This window comes from Marmota flaviventris, chromosome 5 (assembly GCF_047511675.1).
Source record: "Marmota flaviventris isolate mMarFla1 chromosome 5, mMarFla1.hap1, whole genome shotgun sequence".
In the NCBI taxonomy this organism is placed as follows: domain Eukaryota; kingdom Metazoa; phylum Chordata; class Mammalia; order Rodentia; family Sciuridae; genus Marmota; species Marmota flaviventris.
Genome location: NC_092502.1, coordinates 53,596,587 through 53,611,585, shown reverse-complemented (window position 1 = coordinate 53,611,585; position 14,999 = coordinate 53,596,587). Strand labels below are relative to the sequence as shown.

The window sequence follows — 14,999 nt, the reverse complement described above, 5'->3', positions numbered from 1 at the left end:
CACTGAGCCACAACCCCCAGCCCCTAAAATAATTGATTTTTGATAGTAAAAGTAAACCTTGTGTGCCTGAGATAAATCCCACTTGATCATGATACATATTTTTTTAATCCATGTTGGATTCAATATACTAATATTTTGTTGAAGATTTTTGCATGTATGCTTATGAGGAATATTGGTCTGTAGTTTCTCTCTCTCTTTTTTTTTTTTTTTTGTAGTATGAGTTAGGAAATGGTTTTTCAGTTTGCATTTTCTGGAAGAGATTGTAGAGAATTGGTATCGTTTCTTCCTTAAATTTTTGGTTGAATTCACCAGTATAACCTATATGGACCTGTTTTCTATTTTGGAAGGCTGTAAATTATTGGTTCAGTTTTTCTCCTGTTGTTAGTCCTGTTCAATTTGTTTCTTTTTGTGTGAGTTTTAGCATGTTGTTTCTTTCATCTGGATTTTCACATTTGTGTACATGGACTTGTTCATAGCATTCTATATTTTCCTTTTAACATCCATAGGATTTGTAGTGATGTTCTGTTTTTCATTTCTGATATTAGTAATATGTGTCCTTTCACCTTTTTTCTTCCTTATTTAGCCTGGCCAGAGGCTATTAATTTTAATCTTTTTAGACAATCAGCTTTTGTTTTGGTGATTTTTCTCTTGATTTTCTGTCAATTTCATTGATTTGTTGTGATTTTTTTTTTTTATTACTTTCTACTATAGTCTTTGGTCTTAATTTGCCATTCTTTTTCTAATTTTCTAAGGTGGAAGCTTAGATGAGTGGTTTAAGACCTTCTTTTCTATTATATGTATTGAATGGATGCAATACATATAATATTGCATCCTACAACTCTTAATGAATTGTGTTTTCATTTTCATTTAGTTCAAGATATTTTTATATTTCTCTTGATTTCTTCTTTGACTTGTGTGTTATTTAGAATTATGTTGTTTAATCCAATTATTTGGGGATTTTTCAGCTATCTTTTTTGTTATTGATTTCTGGTTTAACTCTGTGTAGTCTAAGAGCAGACATTGTATGACTTGTATTCTTTTGAATTTGTTAAAGTATATATTATGGCCCAGAATATTGTCTGTCTTGGTGAGTATTTCATGTGAGCTTGAGAAGAATGTGTATTTGGTTATGGGTAGATGAAGTCATCTGTAGATATTCATTATGTCCAGTAGATTTTTGGTGTTGATAAGTTCGCCTATGTTTTTCCTGATTTTGTATTTTTTGGATGTGTCCATTTATGAGAGTGCGGTGTTTAATAAGACTCCAGCTATGTTAGTGGATTCAACTGTTTCTCTTTGCATTTTTGTCAGTTTTTGTCGCATATATTTTGATGCTGTAGTATTAGGTGCATACATATTCAAGATTGTTATGTCTTGAAGAAGGAATCCCTTTATTATCATGCAGTGTCCCTGTTTGTCCCTGATAACTTTGCTTGGTTTGAAGTCTGCTTTGTGTGAAATTAATATAAATACTTCATTTTATTTTTATTAGTGTTAGCATGGTATGTCTTTCTCAGTTACTTTATAGTTAATCTAATTTATCTTTGTATTTAACGTGGATTTCTTTTTTTTTTTTTTTAATAATTTTTTTTTGGGCTGGGGATGTGGTTCAAGCGGTAGCGAGCTTGCCTGGCATGCGTGCGGCCCGGGTTCGATCCTCAGCACCACATACAAACAAAGATGCTGTGTCCGCCAAAATACTAAAAAAAATAAATAAATATTAAAATTCTCTCTCTCTCTCACTCTCTCTTTAAAAAAAATATTTTTTTTTAGTTGTCAGTGGACCTTTATTTTATTTATTGATATGTGGTGCTGAGAATCGAACCCAGTGCCTCACACATGCTAGGGCAAGTGCCCTGCCACTGAGCCACAACCCCAGCCCTAAAGTGGACAATATATAATTGGGCATTATTTTTTAATCTATTGTGACCATCTATTTTTTTTTTAATTTTATTAGTAATTGATGAACCTTTATTTATTTATTTATATGTGGTGCTGAGAATTTAACCCAGTACCCCACACATGCTAGGCAAGCACTCTACCACTGAGCTACAACCCCAGCCCATGACCATCTATTTTTAATTGGTGCATTTAGACCATTGACATTCAAAGAGATTACTGGTACAGTTGGTTTAAATATTGACCACATTTGTTGTGTGTTTGATTTATTACCCTGGTTTCAGTTTTGTTTTTACTCTTTCTCTTCCTTTTTTTGGCTTTAATTCTATACAACTTAATTTTCTCTCCTTTCTTAGTGTATCACTTATACTTCTGTTTTTTTTTTTTAATTAATTTTTTATGAACTCTTTTCACTTGTTGCCATTGGATTTATGACTAGTCCAAATCTATTTTCATTTTACACTATGTCACTTTGTGGGTAGTTCAAGTAACTTATAGCCACAAAACAAAACTAATCCTTCTCTCCTATCCCTTTGTGTCTTTGGTGTAATGTCATGTCTTTGTAAGTATATACATAAACATGTAACCATACGTAATTGAATAAATTATTGGTAGGATTATATTTTATTTTGAATAAACAAAATGAATCAAGAATAAAAAAGTTTTTATTTTATCATCATTTATTTTCTAAAGCTTATCATTTCTTTTTGTTGGTCCAAGATTCTGCTGATCCTTGTCATTTTCCCTGTCTCTTAAGAACAACATTTTTTTTTTTTTTAGTTACAGGAATTGAAGCTGGAGCATTTAACCCTGAGTCACACCTTCAGCATTTAAAAAAAAAAAAAAAGTATTTTGAGACAGGGTCTCTCTGAATTGCTGAGACTGGCTTTGAACTTGCTATCATCCGCCTCAGCCTTCATACCTGCTGGGATTATAACATGCATGTGCCACTGCACCAGGCTTAAGAACTTCTTTTTAACATTTCTTGCATGGCATGTCTATGGGCAATAAAGTCCTTCAATATTTGTTTGTCTGAGAAAGTATTTTCTTTTCACTTTAGAAGGCTAATTTTACCATATATAGAATTCAAGGTTGGTGAAATTTTCTTTCATTGCCCTGTTTTGTTCCACTCTCTTCTTGCTTACATGGTTTCTGAAAAGTTGGATAGAATTCTTATCTCTGCTCCTCAAGGTTTTCTTGTAAGGTTAGCTTCTATCAAGATTCTTTCTGATATTTGAGTAGGACATGCCAAGCTGGAGTGGTTCAGATTCTTTTTTATTTGTTTTTGTTTTATTTTATATATTTTTTTCTTCCTCCTTGGTGTTCTGTTAGCTTTCTAAATTGAGGACTTGGTGTTTGGCATCAATTTGGGGAAATTCTCAGATGCTTTAATATTGCTTCTGTTTCTTTCTGTTTATTCTTTTTCTAGTATTTCTGTCATATGTGTGTTATGCCTTTTAAAGTTGTCATACAGTTCTTGGATGTGTTCTCTCTCTCTCTCTTTTTTTCCCTCAGTATTTATCTCTTTGATTTCCAGTTTGGGAAGTTTCTCGTCATATCCTCAAGTTCTGAGATTCTTTGTTGAGTCATGTCTAGTCACTAAAGAACACATCAAAAGCATTCTTCATTTCTGTTGTATTTTTGATTTCTTGCATTTCTCTTTGTTACACATTTCATCTTTGCCTACTTTATCTGTCTCTGTATTTTGTCTGCCTTTTCCAGTAAAGCCTTAACATATTAATCATATTTTTAAAAAAATTCCTGTTCTGATAATTCTAATATTCCTGTCATATGTAACTTTAGTTCTGATGCTTATTTAGTCTTTTTAGACCTTTTTCTTTTTTTTGGCTTTTAGTATGCTTTGCAGTTTTTTACTGAAAGCCAGACATGTTCGTTACAACATTCATACATTTCTCCTACATAATCATGATATGTTCATCAAAATTGGGAAATTAACTTTGAAACATTAACACCATGTAACCTTATTACATTAATGAAACATTGATATATTACTACTGTATAATTCACTTACATTTTACCAGTTGTATCAGTAATGTCATTTTTAGGATGAGGATTTAGTTTAGAATCTGGTATTTCATTTAATTGACATGGCTGTGTATTCTGCTTTAATCTGAAGTAGATCCTTCATCTTTTAATGAACTTCAAATTTTGAAGATATGGCTAGTTAATTTCCAGAATGTCCCTTGACTTGAATTTATCTGATTTGAGATTTAGGTTACATGTCTTTGGCAAGAATATCATGTTTTTCTCATTTCATCTTATTAGGTAATGCACAGTTTTATTGGTCCTGTTACTGATGGTGCTCACTTTGATTACTTGGTTAATATGTGTGTCAGTGTTCTCAACTATAAACTCATACTTTTTTCCTTTGTAGTTAATAAATCTTTTGTAGGCAAAATTGTGAAGTTATGAAAATACCCTAGTCCTCAATAGAACTTTACTTTATTCATTTATTTATAACAGTATGGATTTATAGTTTTCTTTTTTATTTATCATTTTATTTCTTATCTGTGTCCCAGTTTGGGGCAGCCCTTTCAAGCTGCTTTTCCGCTTTTGACTCTTTTCATTATTCTTTGAGCTTTTTTATATTTTCTGACACAGGAGATTATTCTAGGCTTATTTTGTGTGTTTCCTGTGTCAGTTGGGTATTCAACTATTTATCTGTGGAGCCCTCTTTCCTTTTAGCAAACAGTTTTTAGAAGTCAAGATCCCGTAACCAAAATTAGGGAATGTGTGTACCTATGTATGTCTCAAATAAATACATATATACATTTATCTTTATTCCTTTTTGTGTTGTTAGAATTCCACAGATTGGGTAATTTATAAAGAACAGAAATTTATTTCTCAGAGTTCTGGAGGCTGGAAAAATCCAGAATCAAAGCACTGGCATATGGTGAGGGCCTTATAAACGTATCTTCGCATGGCAGAAGGCCAAAAGGCAAGAGAGGACCTTTTTAAAAAGGTTTCTAATCCCATTCATGGGAAAAAAACATCCTGACCTAATCGCCTTTTAAAGACCCTACCTCTTAAACTATCACATTGGCCATTATGTTTTTTTTTAAAGAGAGAGAATTTTTTAATATTTTTTTTTTTTTTTTAGTTTTCGGTGGATGCAACATCTTTATTTTATTTTTATGTGGTGCTGAGGATCAAACTCAGTGCTCCGCACATGCCAGGCGAGTGCGCTACCGCTTGAGCCACATCACCAGCCCAGCCATTATGTTTTAACTCTCAAATCATGGAGGTGACATGTTTTGCTTTCAGTATTTGATCTTTAGAACCATATAAAAATTTTGCAGAAGGAAAAATGGAGACTAAAAGAGATCGTATCATTTTTCAATATAACTTGTAAATAACAATTAATTTGGAACTTTGATTTATGTGACTTAAATATCTCTATTCTTTTTTTTTAAGAGAGAGAGATTTTTTAAAAAAAAATTTATGTTTTAGTTTTCAGTGGACACATCTTTATTTTATTTTATTTTTTATGTGATGCTGAGGATCAAACCCAGCGCCCGGTGCATGCCAGGCGAGCGTGCTACCGCTTGAGCCACATACCCAGCCCTATTCTTAACACTTACTATTTTCAGCTATGCTACAGTAAGCACATATTCTTAGGATTAACTCTACAAGAGGGATTGCTTGTTATGGAATATGAATATATATATATAATTTTGATAATCACTGATACATTACCCTTCCAATAGGTTGTACTGGTATATGCTGGTTGAGAGTGTCCATTTTCCTGCATTTTCCCCAACATTGGATAGTGTTTGTTCTTTTAGTTGTATGTCTTTTTCTTTAAATCAATTTGAAAAACTCTTGACCAGTGTAGTCTTTTCATACTAAGGCCTATTTGATTATATTAGTCTCTTCTCAAAACTATTTTGTGGTTTTCCCTTTATTTTTATAAAACTTTCCATGTTTTGATGTAGTATTCAGGAAAACCCTTCATAGTATAGCTTCTGCTTGTCTCTCCAGCCACTCTTTTTATACGTCAGTGCTCACTTTCCTAATCCAGCACATTATATCTTGTGATTCTTTAACTACATACTTTCTCTTGCTTCTGTGTCTTTGTACATATTGTTCCTCCATCTAGAACGTATTTTTCACTCTCATATTCTGTTTTTCAGTCACCTTTCTCTTCTTAGCCAAATCTAGCTTATTCTTTTCTTTTTAATTTAGGTTCATTAGGAAACTTATGTTATATGCCTTTGTGTGTGGTTTATGCAATTGAAGTTCTTTAAAATATTTAAAATATTATTTCAGAATATGGTTTTATGTATAGAAAGAATAAAATAAGGTTTTTTCAAGAAGGAAACACTGCTTTATTCTATGAAGCTTATGTCATCCTGATATCAAAACCAGACAAAAACACATCAAGGAAAGAAAGTCTCAGGCCGATATCCCTGATGAACATAGATGCAAAATTCTTAATAAAATATTGGCAAGCCATACAAAAACCCATTAAAAATTAGTGCATCATAATCAAGTGGGTTTCATTCCAGAGATGCAAGGTTGGTTCAGCATATAGCAATCAATAGATGTAATTCTCCACAAAGTTTAAAAAATGTAAAGAGACTAAGGCAGAAGGGATCACAAGTTCAAGGCCAGCCACATGTTAGCGAGGATGTGGAGGAAAAATACACTCATTCATTGTTGGTAGGACTGCAAATTAGTGTAACCAGTCTGGAAGGCAGTATGGAGGTTCCTCAAAAAACTAGGAATGGAACCACCACATGACCCAGCTATCTCACTCCTTAGTATATTTCCCAAATCTCTCAAATCAGTATAGTATAGGGACACAGCCACATCAGTATTTATAGCAGCACAGCTCACAATAGCCAAACTATGGAACCAACCTAGGTGCCTTTCAATGGGGGTGAAAGGATGAATGGATAAAGAAAATATGGTATATGTACTCAATGGAGTATTAGTGAGCCATTAAAAAGAATGAAATTATGTCATTTGCTGGTAAATGGATGAAACTGATGACCATAATGCTACATGAAATAAATCTGACCCAGAAAGTCAAAGGTTGAATCTTTGTTATGTCAGAGATATTCTAAAATAAGGGAGGGGGGTGGGCAGGAATTCTGGCAAAAGAAAAATCGAGAGTGTAGAAGAAGGGGATTATGGGGGAAGGAGGAGGGACAGGATAAGGGAAAAATGTTGGAATGAACATGAACTAATTTTCCAGTGTATGTATATGAATATACTACAATGAAACTCACCATTATGTATATCCACAGATACTAATTTTAAAAATGTAAATAAAGATCACTAGAATAGAGGAAAGGAAATGGTGGTGGGGAGGGAAGGGTAATACTGGGGACTGAATTGGAGTAAATTATATTCCATGCATTTATAATTATATCAAAATGCACCCTAATATTATTAACTATTATGAACCAATAAAAATAATGAAAAAATAAGGTTTCTTTGGAAAGTTTATAAGAAATTAAAGAAAACTATTTGAGATATTAACTGTATCCATGAAAATTGCCAAGTAAATTTAAAAATATAATTAGCTTTTAAAATCTTATAATGGTTTATGGCAAAGTATAAGCCAGTTTAATCGTGTTTTTCTTTGTAAAGTACCTGCTAGCCTGTCTGGACTTGACCCGAAGGACATTGTAGCAGTGCTGAATGAAGAGGGAGGGTACCATCAGATTGGACCAGCAGAGTATTGTACTGACTCCTTTATTCTGTCAGTGACCATAGCGTTTGCCACCCAGTTGGAGCAGGTGAGATGTTCCCTGAGATTAGTGATTTGTGCAGAATTTGAAAACCATTTTATTTTAAAAATCCTACCTTTAGGTGTTAAAAAGATTTGCAAGTAGTCTTTTAAAACGTGTAAAACAAATGTTGTTTTTTTTTCATTTCATAAAACATTTTTGCTTTTGGAAAAGAATAGATTTCAATATCTTGTTACAATAAGATATATTAGATTTAGAAAATGATCATCAGTATACATTGTTTGCCATTGTATTGTATGTCATTGTAAGTATTGACAAAAGGATTTCTTAAATTTGCTTTTTTTTTTTTTGAAAATTTTAAAAAATTTATTGGTTCTTTTTAGTTATACCTAACAGCAGAATCCATTTAAATATACTTTTTAAATAATGTGCTAGCTGGAGACATGTGCATATTTATTTTTTAGTTGTAGTTGAACACAGTGCCTTTATTTTATTTATATGTAGTGCTGAACCCAGGGCCTCCTCGCATGTGCCAGGTGAGCGCTCTACTGCTGAGCCACAACCCCAGCCCATTATTTATTTTCTTAAAGCTACAAAATGCCCACATAATCTACATTCACAGGTGAAATATGCAATTGGTGATTGCATTTTTATTTAACTTTCAAGATTGCTTAGTTACAGTTCTTCTCAGGAAACATGTTTGTCACACTAAATTCATGGCCACTACTAAAAGGATTTTTAATACATGCATTCTTTGGATGTTTACTCTTTTTCCTCTCATTTGGTATTGTCATTTCCTCATTGACACATGTACTTTTTTTTTTTTTTCCATTCGTTTCTTTATTTTTCTTCTCATAAAGTTCTGCTGTGGATTGCCTCAGCTTAATGTGCCACCTTGATTGTGAGGAAGGTCCATTGTCTTTTTTTATTAATTGCATCAGGACACTCTTGTCCACATGTCAGATGATTATGATTCACCTTATGTGAATATCTAGAATAAAGGCAAAAATTCTTAGTGACCAAAAGCAAATTAGTTGGGGCTGGGGTTGTGGCTCAGTAGTAGAGCGCTTGCCTGGCATGTGTGAGGCACTCGGTTTGATTCTCAGCACTACATATAATAAATAAAATAAAGGTTCATTGACAACTAAAATATATAAATATAAATATGTGTATAACAGTCTATTAGTGGTTTCCTGAGGCTGGGATCAGGGGAAAATTTGGGAATTTGGCTGCTTAATGGTTACATTATTGTTGTCTGGGATAAAACTAGCCACTTAGTTTTTTTCTTCTCAGCTGAGACAAAGGCAATATGAGAAAGCATATAGAGATAAACATACCTTTTCAGATGCAAATCAGTGATTGAGAACATGTTACTTAAAAAAATTATATGTAGTAGAATAGAGGTTTGAGTTTGCAGCAAGAATGGATGGTGATAACCTTACTTCTTTCTTAAGTATGTAAAGTAAGGCTAAAAACTGCCATAGTCTCTATATTCCAAGGTAATAAAAAATTTTTAAAAGAATCTTTTCCATAGTGGGAATTAAAGTTAATTGTACTATGAAATATATAAAGGCCATCTTTGTTTCTTAACATTTTTATTGCTTTCTGATTATGGAAGAAAATAAGTCTCTAATCATTGTTATGGGCAATGCATTTTTCCCCAAATATTTTTCCATTTTCATATAATAGCAACTAGCATGGAACATGTATTATCTCTTATAATCCTTCCAACAAAAAGAAAATGGAAGCACAGAGGAATTAAGTAATTTTAAGGTTTTGCAACAAGTTATTGATGGAACCAGACAGAATTGGGGGTTGAGGTCTGAATCCAGAATTTGTGTTTATATGTGTTATAAGTGATAGTTGTGCTAAGTTCTCTATCTCCATTTCTCCCTCTCCTTCCCTCCATACACACATCCACACACACAAACACATTCTGCTACTATAAGTTGTTATTTTCACAAACTGTATGAACTATACAGTAACTTTTTAAACCAAGTAATTTCTTGGGTAATTTTTATGTCAGTATTATCATTTAGCAGCCATACTGTATGCCACCTATTTAAAGTCATCTCCTTTTGATGGATACATTAAATATTTATAGTTGATTATTTAACATTGTTCTAGTGAAGATTGGAGTCTGTCTGCAGATATTTTATACTTTATAGGACAGGAATCACATCTTTTAGTCATCTGTTGCCATGAAACTAGCAACTCTAAGAAATAACACTCCTAGAACAAAAGGTATATATATTTTTTGTAGCTGTTAATTCATAGATCAGTTTTTTGTTTTTTAATTCAGAAACCTAGTGTAAAGTGTTATATTTTAAATAACCTGAATTAAGATTTAAAAATAAATATTTTCTTATAAGTGGAGCCTCTATTGGTGGAATAGGATAAGATGAAATAAAGTAAATGAAAATAAAGAAAGTTTAGTTTAAAATATTTGACCTTTCTTCTAGAAAGAACTTTCAACACATTCATTCATGGATTAGTTGAAAAAAATGAAAATTTTAAAACAGCCTAAATCTACTAGAAGTCATTAAGTCTTTGCTTTTCTAAGATGATCCTTTAAAAATTAGTAGAAATGAATAATTTGGCAGAGATTTAGAATTTTTAAATGGGTAATTTAAGACTTTATTAAAAAATCAACATTTTAGTAAATATTTTAGGAGTGTCAGACACATGTTGAAAGTTTAAAAATAATTCTTTTTTCCCCCCTTAATGTTTAGTTAATTCCATGTACCATGAAACTTCCAGAAAGGCAGCCTGAGTTTTTCTTTTACTATTCTTTGCTGGGAAATGATGTTACAAATGAACCCTTCAACGATTTGATCAACCCAAACTTTGAGCCAGAGAGAGCATCTGTTCGCATACGTAGCAGTATAGAAATACTTCGTGTTTATCTGACTCTTCAGTCTAAATTACAGGTAAGCACTACAAACAATTGGTTTTTTTTACTGCAGATGGTTTTTAAAGCATTTCCTATCCTATTCAATAGTATAGTATTTCTGCCATATATTTTAATTTTTTAGGTATTATCTAAGTTATGATGTCATTGAAATTATAGTTACTCCAGAATTTTAGGAGATAACAATTAATCACTTATTGAGGGAAGAGTGTATATATTTTCAGTATAGCAAAAAGCTGTACCTAGAGCCTAGAACTATGGCCACAAGCAAGATTTCTTTTATTGTTAGTGGAGATGACAGGTGTGGGCTGCAGTGTTATCACTTTATTTGGATTTCAGAATTTACTTTAATGCTATTAAAATCAGAGATAATTTAAATTAATTTCAGTCATTAGATTTTGCTTGCATTTTGGGCAGGAGGTAAGAAGAGGAATTAAGAAATTTTAGTACTACTAAATTAAAAAAGAATTGGGGTGGGGGACTGGAGATGAAACCCATGATTGCTTTACTACTGAGCACCATCCCCAGCCCTTTTTATTTTTCATTTTGAGACAGTGTCTTGCTAAATTGCTCAGGGTCTTGCTAAGTTGCTGAGACTGGTCTCAAACTTGGAACTTGGGATCCTTTTGCCTCAGCCTCTGAAGTTGCTGGGACTCTAGGCGTATGCCACTGTGTCTAGCAGTAGTACTAAATTTTAAAAATGATTCTGCTAAACCCAAGGCATCTAGAAAATGGAAGACTATATAAAATAATGAGATTCAGGATAAAGCAGTTGAAATCTTGTTCTTTATCTACTATATCAATCCTTATCAAATGTATTGATTTATATATTAATTTGCTTTTAATAGAGGACATTTAAGTTATAAAAATACTTTGTCTCTGTTCCTTTAAATAGTACACCTACTAACATTAAGACTAACTCAGAGCCGGGCGCATCGGCACACGCCTGTATCCCAGCAACTTGGGAGGCTGAGATAGGAGGATCCCAAGTTCAAAGCCAGCCTTAGCAAAAGGTAGGTGCTAAGGAACTCAGTGAGACCCTATCTCTGAATAAAATACAAAATAAGGCTGGGGATTTAGCTCAGTAATCAACTACCCCTGAGTTCAATCCCCAGTACCAAAAAAACCCCCCAAAATAAAAAAACTCCAAAAGACTAATTCATAGGTCTTTATCATTGCTGATATTAAAAATATTTTTATGTAGTAATTGCTTATTTCTCTTCAGAATTCTGTTTTCCAAGGATTTAATATAGTAAGGGAAAATAATAGTTATACAACATGTACCAAGGACAGTATTTATTTTATAGTTTTCAAAAGGTGATAATTTTGAACTTTTGATTAGCTTTCATTGATCAACAGTACCTTCTATCCTTGAGGTATTCTTTTACCTTTAACTATTCAGTCGTCTGTTTTATAAAATAAAAGTTCAAAAAGCAAGAAACAAGAAAAAGAATCACTTAAGTTATTTTAGGAGTGAAGAAAAACAAAATTATTTGAGATTTTTAAATTTCAAATCAAGCTTGATCTGATGCCTTATTTTTAGAACTTTATCTTAAGTTAAAGTAGAAATAGGAAAAAGTATTTCAAGTATCTGTTTTCTATTTAAATTCACATAACACATTTTTACTATATAATTTGCATGAGTAAAGTAGGATAGTCAAATACTAAAGTAACCATAATTAAAAGAAGAAATGAAAGAGATAATAATTGTTACTGAGTTACTAGTAAACTTTATGTTTTATCATGTTTTTAAATTTATTTTTATTTTTTATTGGTTCTTTTTCATTATATATGGCAGTAAAATCCATTTTGATCTATTTATGCAAGCATGGAATATACCTTATTCTAATTAGGACCCCATCCTTGTGGTTGTACATGATGTGGGATTCACTGTGGTTTATTCACTTTATGACCAGTTTTAATAATCTTGTGAGAATTCATTACTTCATGAAGAGTTAACCTGCATTAACTTTTATTACTCTTTTTTTTTTTTGGGTACTGGGGATTGAACTCAGGGGTACTGGGCCAAATCCCCAGCCTTATTTTGTATTTTATTCAGAGACAGAGTCTCACTGAGTTGCTTAGTGCCTTGCTTTTGCTGAGGCTGGCTTTGAACTTGTGATCCTCCTGACTTAGTCTCCTGACCTGTTGGGATTACAGGCATGTGCCACCGCTCCTGGCTTTTGCATTAACTTTTTGTTTATATGGTAGTTAGGAGAAAGGAGACAGTTAAATCCCTATTTTGTTTTTCCTGTTCATATTAGATCCATCTCTGCTGTGGAGACCAGTCACTTGGAAGTACAGAAATACCTTTAAGTGGCCTACTGAAAAAAGGCAGTACAGAAATCAACCATCACCCAGTTACAATTGAGGGTGCTTTTACCCTTGACCCTCCAAACCGAGCCAAACAAAAACTGGCACCTATTCCTCTGGAGCTAGCCCCAACTGTGGGAGTATCTGTGGCTCTGCAGAGAGAAGGCATCGATTCACAGGCAAGTAGTGATCCCATTCCCCCAGATTTTCCAATGTCATTCATGATTATAAAAGTAAAATCTGAAAAGAGTTAACTGGCATAAGAATACTTTTGTTCTGAATTAGTGGCCTACGTGATATGATACGTGCTTTCTGAATAAACCTTTCAGAAAAGTGCAGTGGCTTCTACTTTATAAGTAACTTTTTCAGAGCCTTCTTGGCCTTTGGTTCCTATTGAGAATCATTTGCCCCCAACCAGCATATCCATTTGCTATAACAGAAAGGAAAATCTGGTAAAAGAGAACATATTGAGACTTGGGTTCTGTGAATATGCATTAGAGGTGTCTTTTTTGTTGATACTGATTTTTTAGTGCTTTGTAGTCCTGGTATTGTAGGCACTTTCTACAATAGAGGTGGGCATTTATTTGAATGTATTTTTTTTAGTTGTATCTGTCTACTGAATCAACTTTAATGTCAGTCTTTCAAAGAATCAATCTATTTGTAGGTTGTGAATTAAAGATAGAAAAACTGAAATGAGTTAAATATGTATATATATACACACTAGAGCTAAAATTATTTTTATGTTTTCTAAGGGTTTGTATAGTAAGGGAAAAGAGTATACTTATTTGTATGCACATACAGACATTTTCAGAGGGGAGTGGAGCAAAGGAAAGAAAACCATACTAGACATTTTTTTCCTCCTTAAGGGTATAGCCCTCCATTATACTGCCTTGGTAGAAATAATTATTCCCAGGGTCATCCAGGCCTGAATTTTATTCTCAAATATCTCTTCTTACCCATTAGAATGCATTTGTTACTCAGCTCTGGATATTATATTTCCTTCTGTTTGTCCTCCTTTTTCTGGTCTTAGATACTATAAGGAAATTTGCTAATTGTGAAGAAAAATAGACTAGGAATATCCAAATTGGGAAAGGAAGCTCATTTATATATTTATATGTATATATATACTTTTAAACAAGGCTTTATTATGAAGGAAACTATTTTGCAAATTATACTTTGTTTAAAAATTGTTTCTAGTCTTTAATTGAATTAAAGACCCAGAGTGGACATGAATCAGAGCATTCAAAGAAGAGAGTTTTAACCCCTATAAAGGAGAAGACACTTACTGGACCAAAATCACCATGCAGATCCCCTGTTTCACCTCACAACCAGACCCCTCCAACCAAAGATGATGCAACAGAAAGTGAAGTGGAAAGCTTACAGTATGATAAGGATATAAAACCACATCTGAAGAGTAAGATATTATTTTCACACATCTTTTAGGTGTTGTATTTTATGGTCATGTTATCAATATATTGCTGTGAGAACTTTCATGGGTTTCCAGTGAAAATTGTGGAGGTTTGAGTTTGTTCGTTTTTGTAGTGCTGGAGAGTGAACCTCTGGCCTTGCACATGCTAGGCAGTTACTCTAGTACTGAGCAACATTCCCATCCCCAAATTGTGGAATTCTTAAATAATCATTAATAATATGTGGTAATATCAAAAATTTTAATTTAAAGTAATTGCAACCTCAGAGTACACTCTACTGTCATGTGTATCTGAAAAGAAATAAAAAAAAAAGTAATTGCAATCTATTTAACTTTGTAATAGTTTGCTAAATTAATAGAATTTTTCATTTTACTTTCACATTGGAAAATTACCTACTCAAAAGAAATTAAAGAATATTGTTCTTTCAAGTAGATTTTTATAGTGTTAAAACTCTTATTCACTGGAATTTTTAGAGAAAAGAGCCTTTAACCACCTCTTAAGTAAACTGTGTTTTTTTTTTTTTAATTTATTTTTTAGTTGTAGTTGGACACAATACCTTTATTTTATTTATTTATTTTTATGTGGTGCTAAGGATCAAACCCAGGGCCTCGCTAGGTGAGTGCCCTACCACTGAGTCATAACCCCAGCCCCCCCCATAAACTTTTTGATTATAAAGGGTCTGAGAATACATGTATCTAGTTTTATAAAATTTTTCCATCCATTGCATAA

General features: G+C 32.7%; 1 protein-coding gene across 1 annotated transcript in view; it reads left to right on the top strand.

Moving 5' to 3' along the window:
- Cep120 (centrosomal protein 120) overlaps positions 1–14,999 on the top strand; it is a 74,771-nt gene that overhangs the window by 15,875 nt on the left and 43,897 nt on the right. The window contains exons 6-9 of the mRNA XM_027949353.2: positions 7,519–7,667; positions 10,352–10,549; positions 12,795–13,022; positions 14,041–14,257. Coding sequence (XP_027805154.1) covers positions 7,519–7,667; positions 10,352–10,549; positions 12,795–13,022; positions 14,041–14,257 — 792 coding nt within the window. The remainder of the gene's footprint in view (positions 1–7,518; positions 7,668–10,351; positions 10,550–12,794; positions 13,023–14,040; positions 14,258–14,999) is intronic.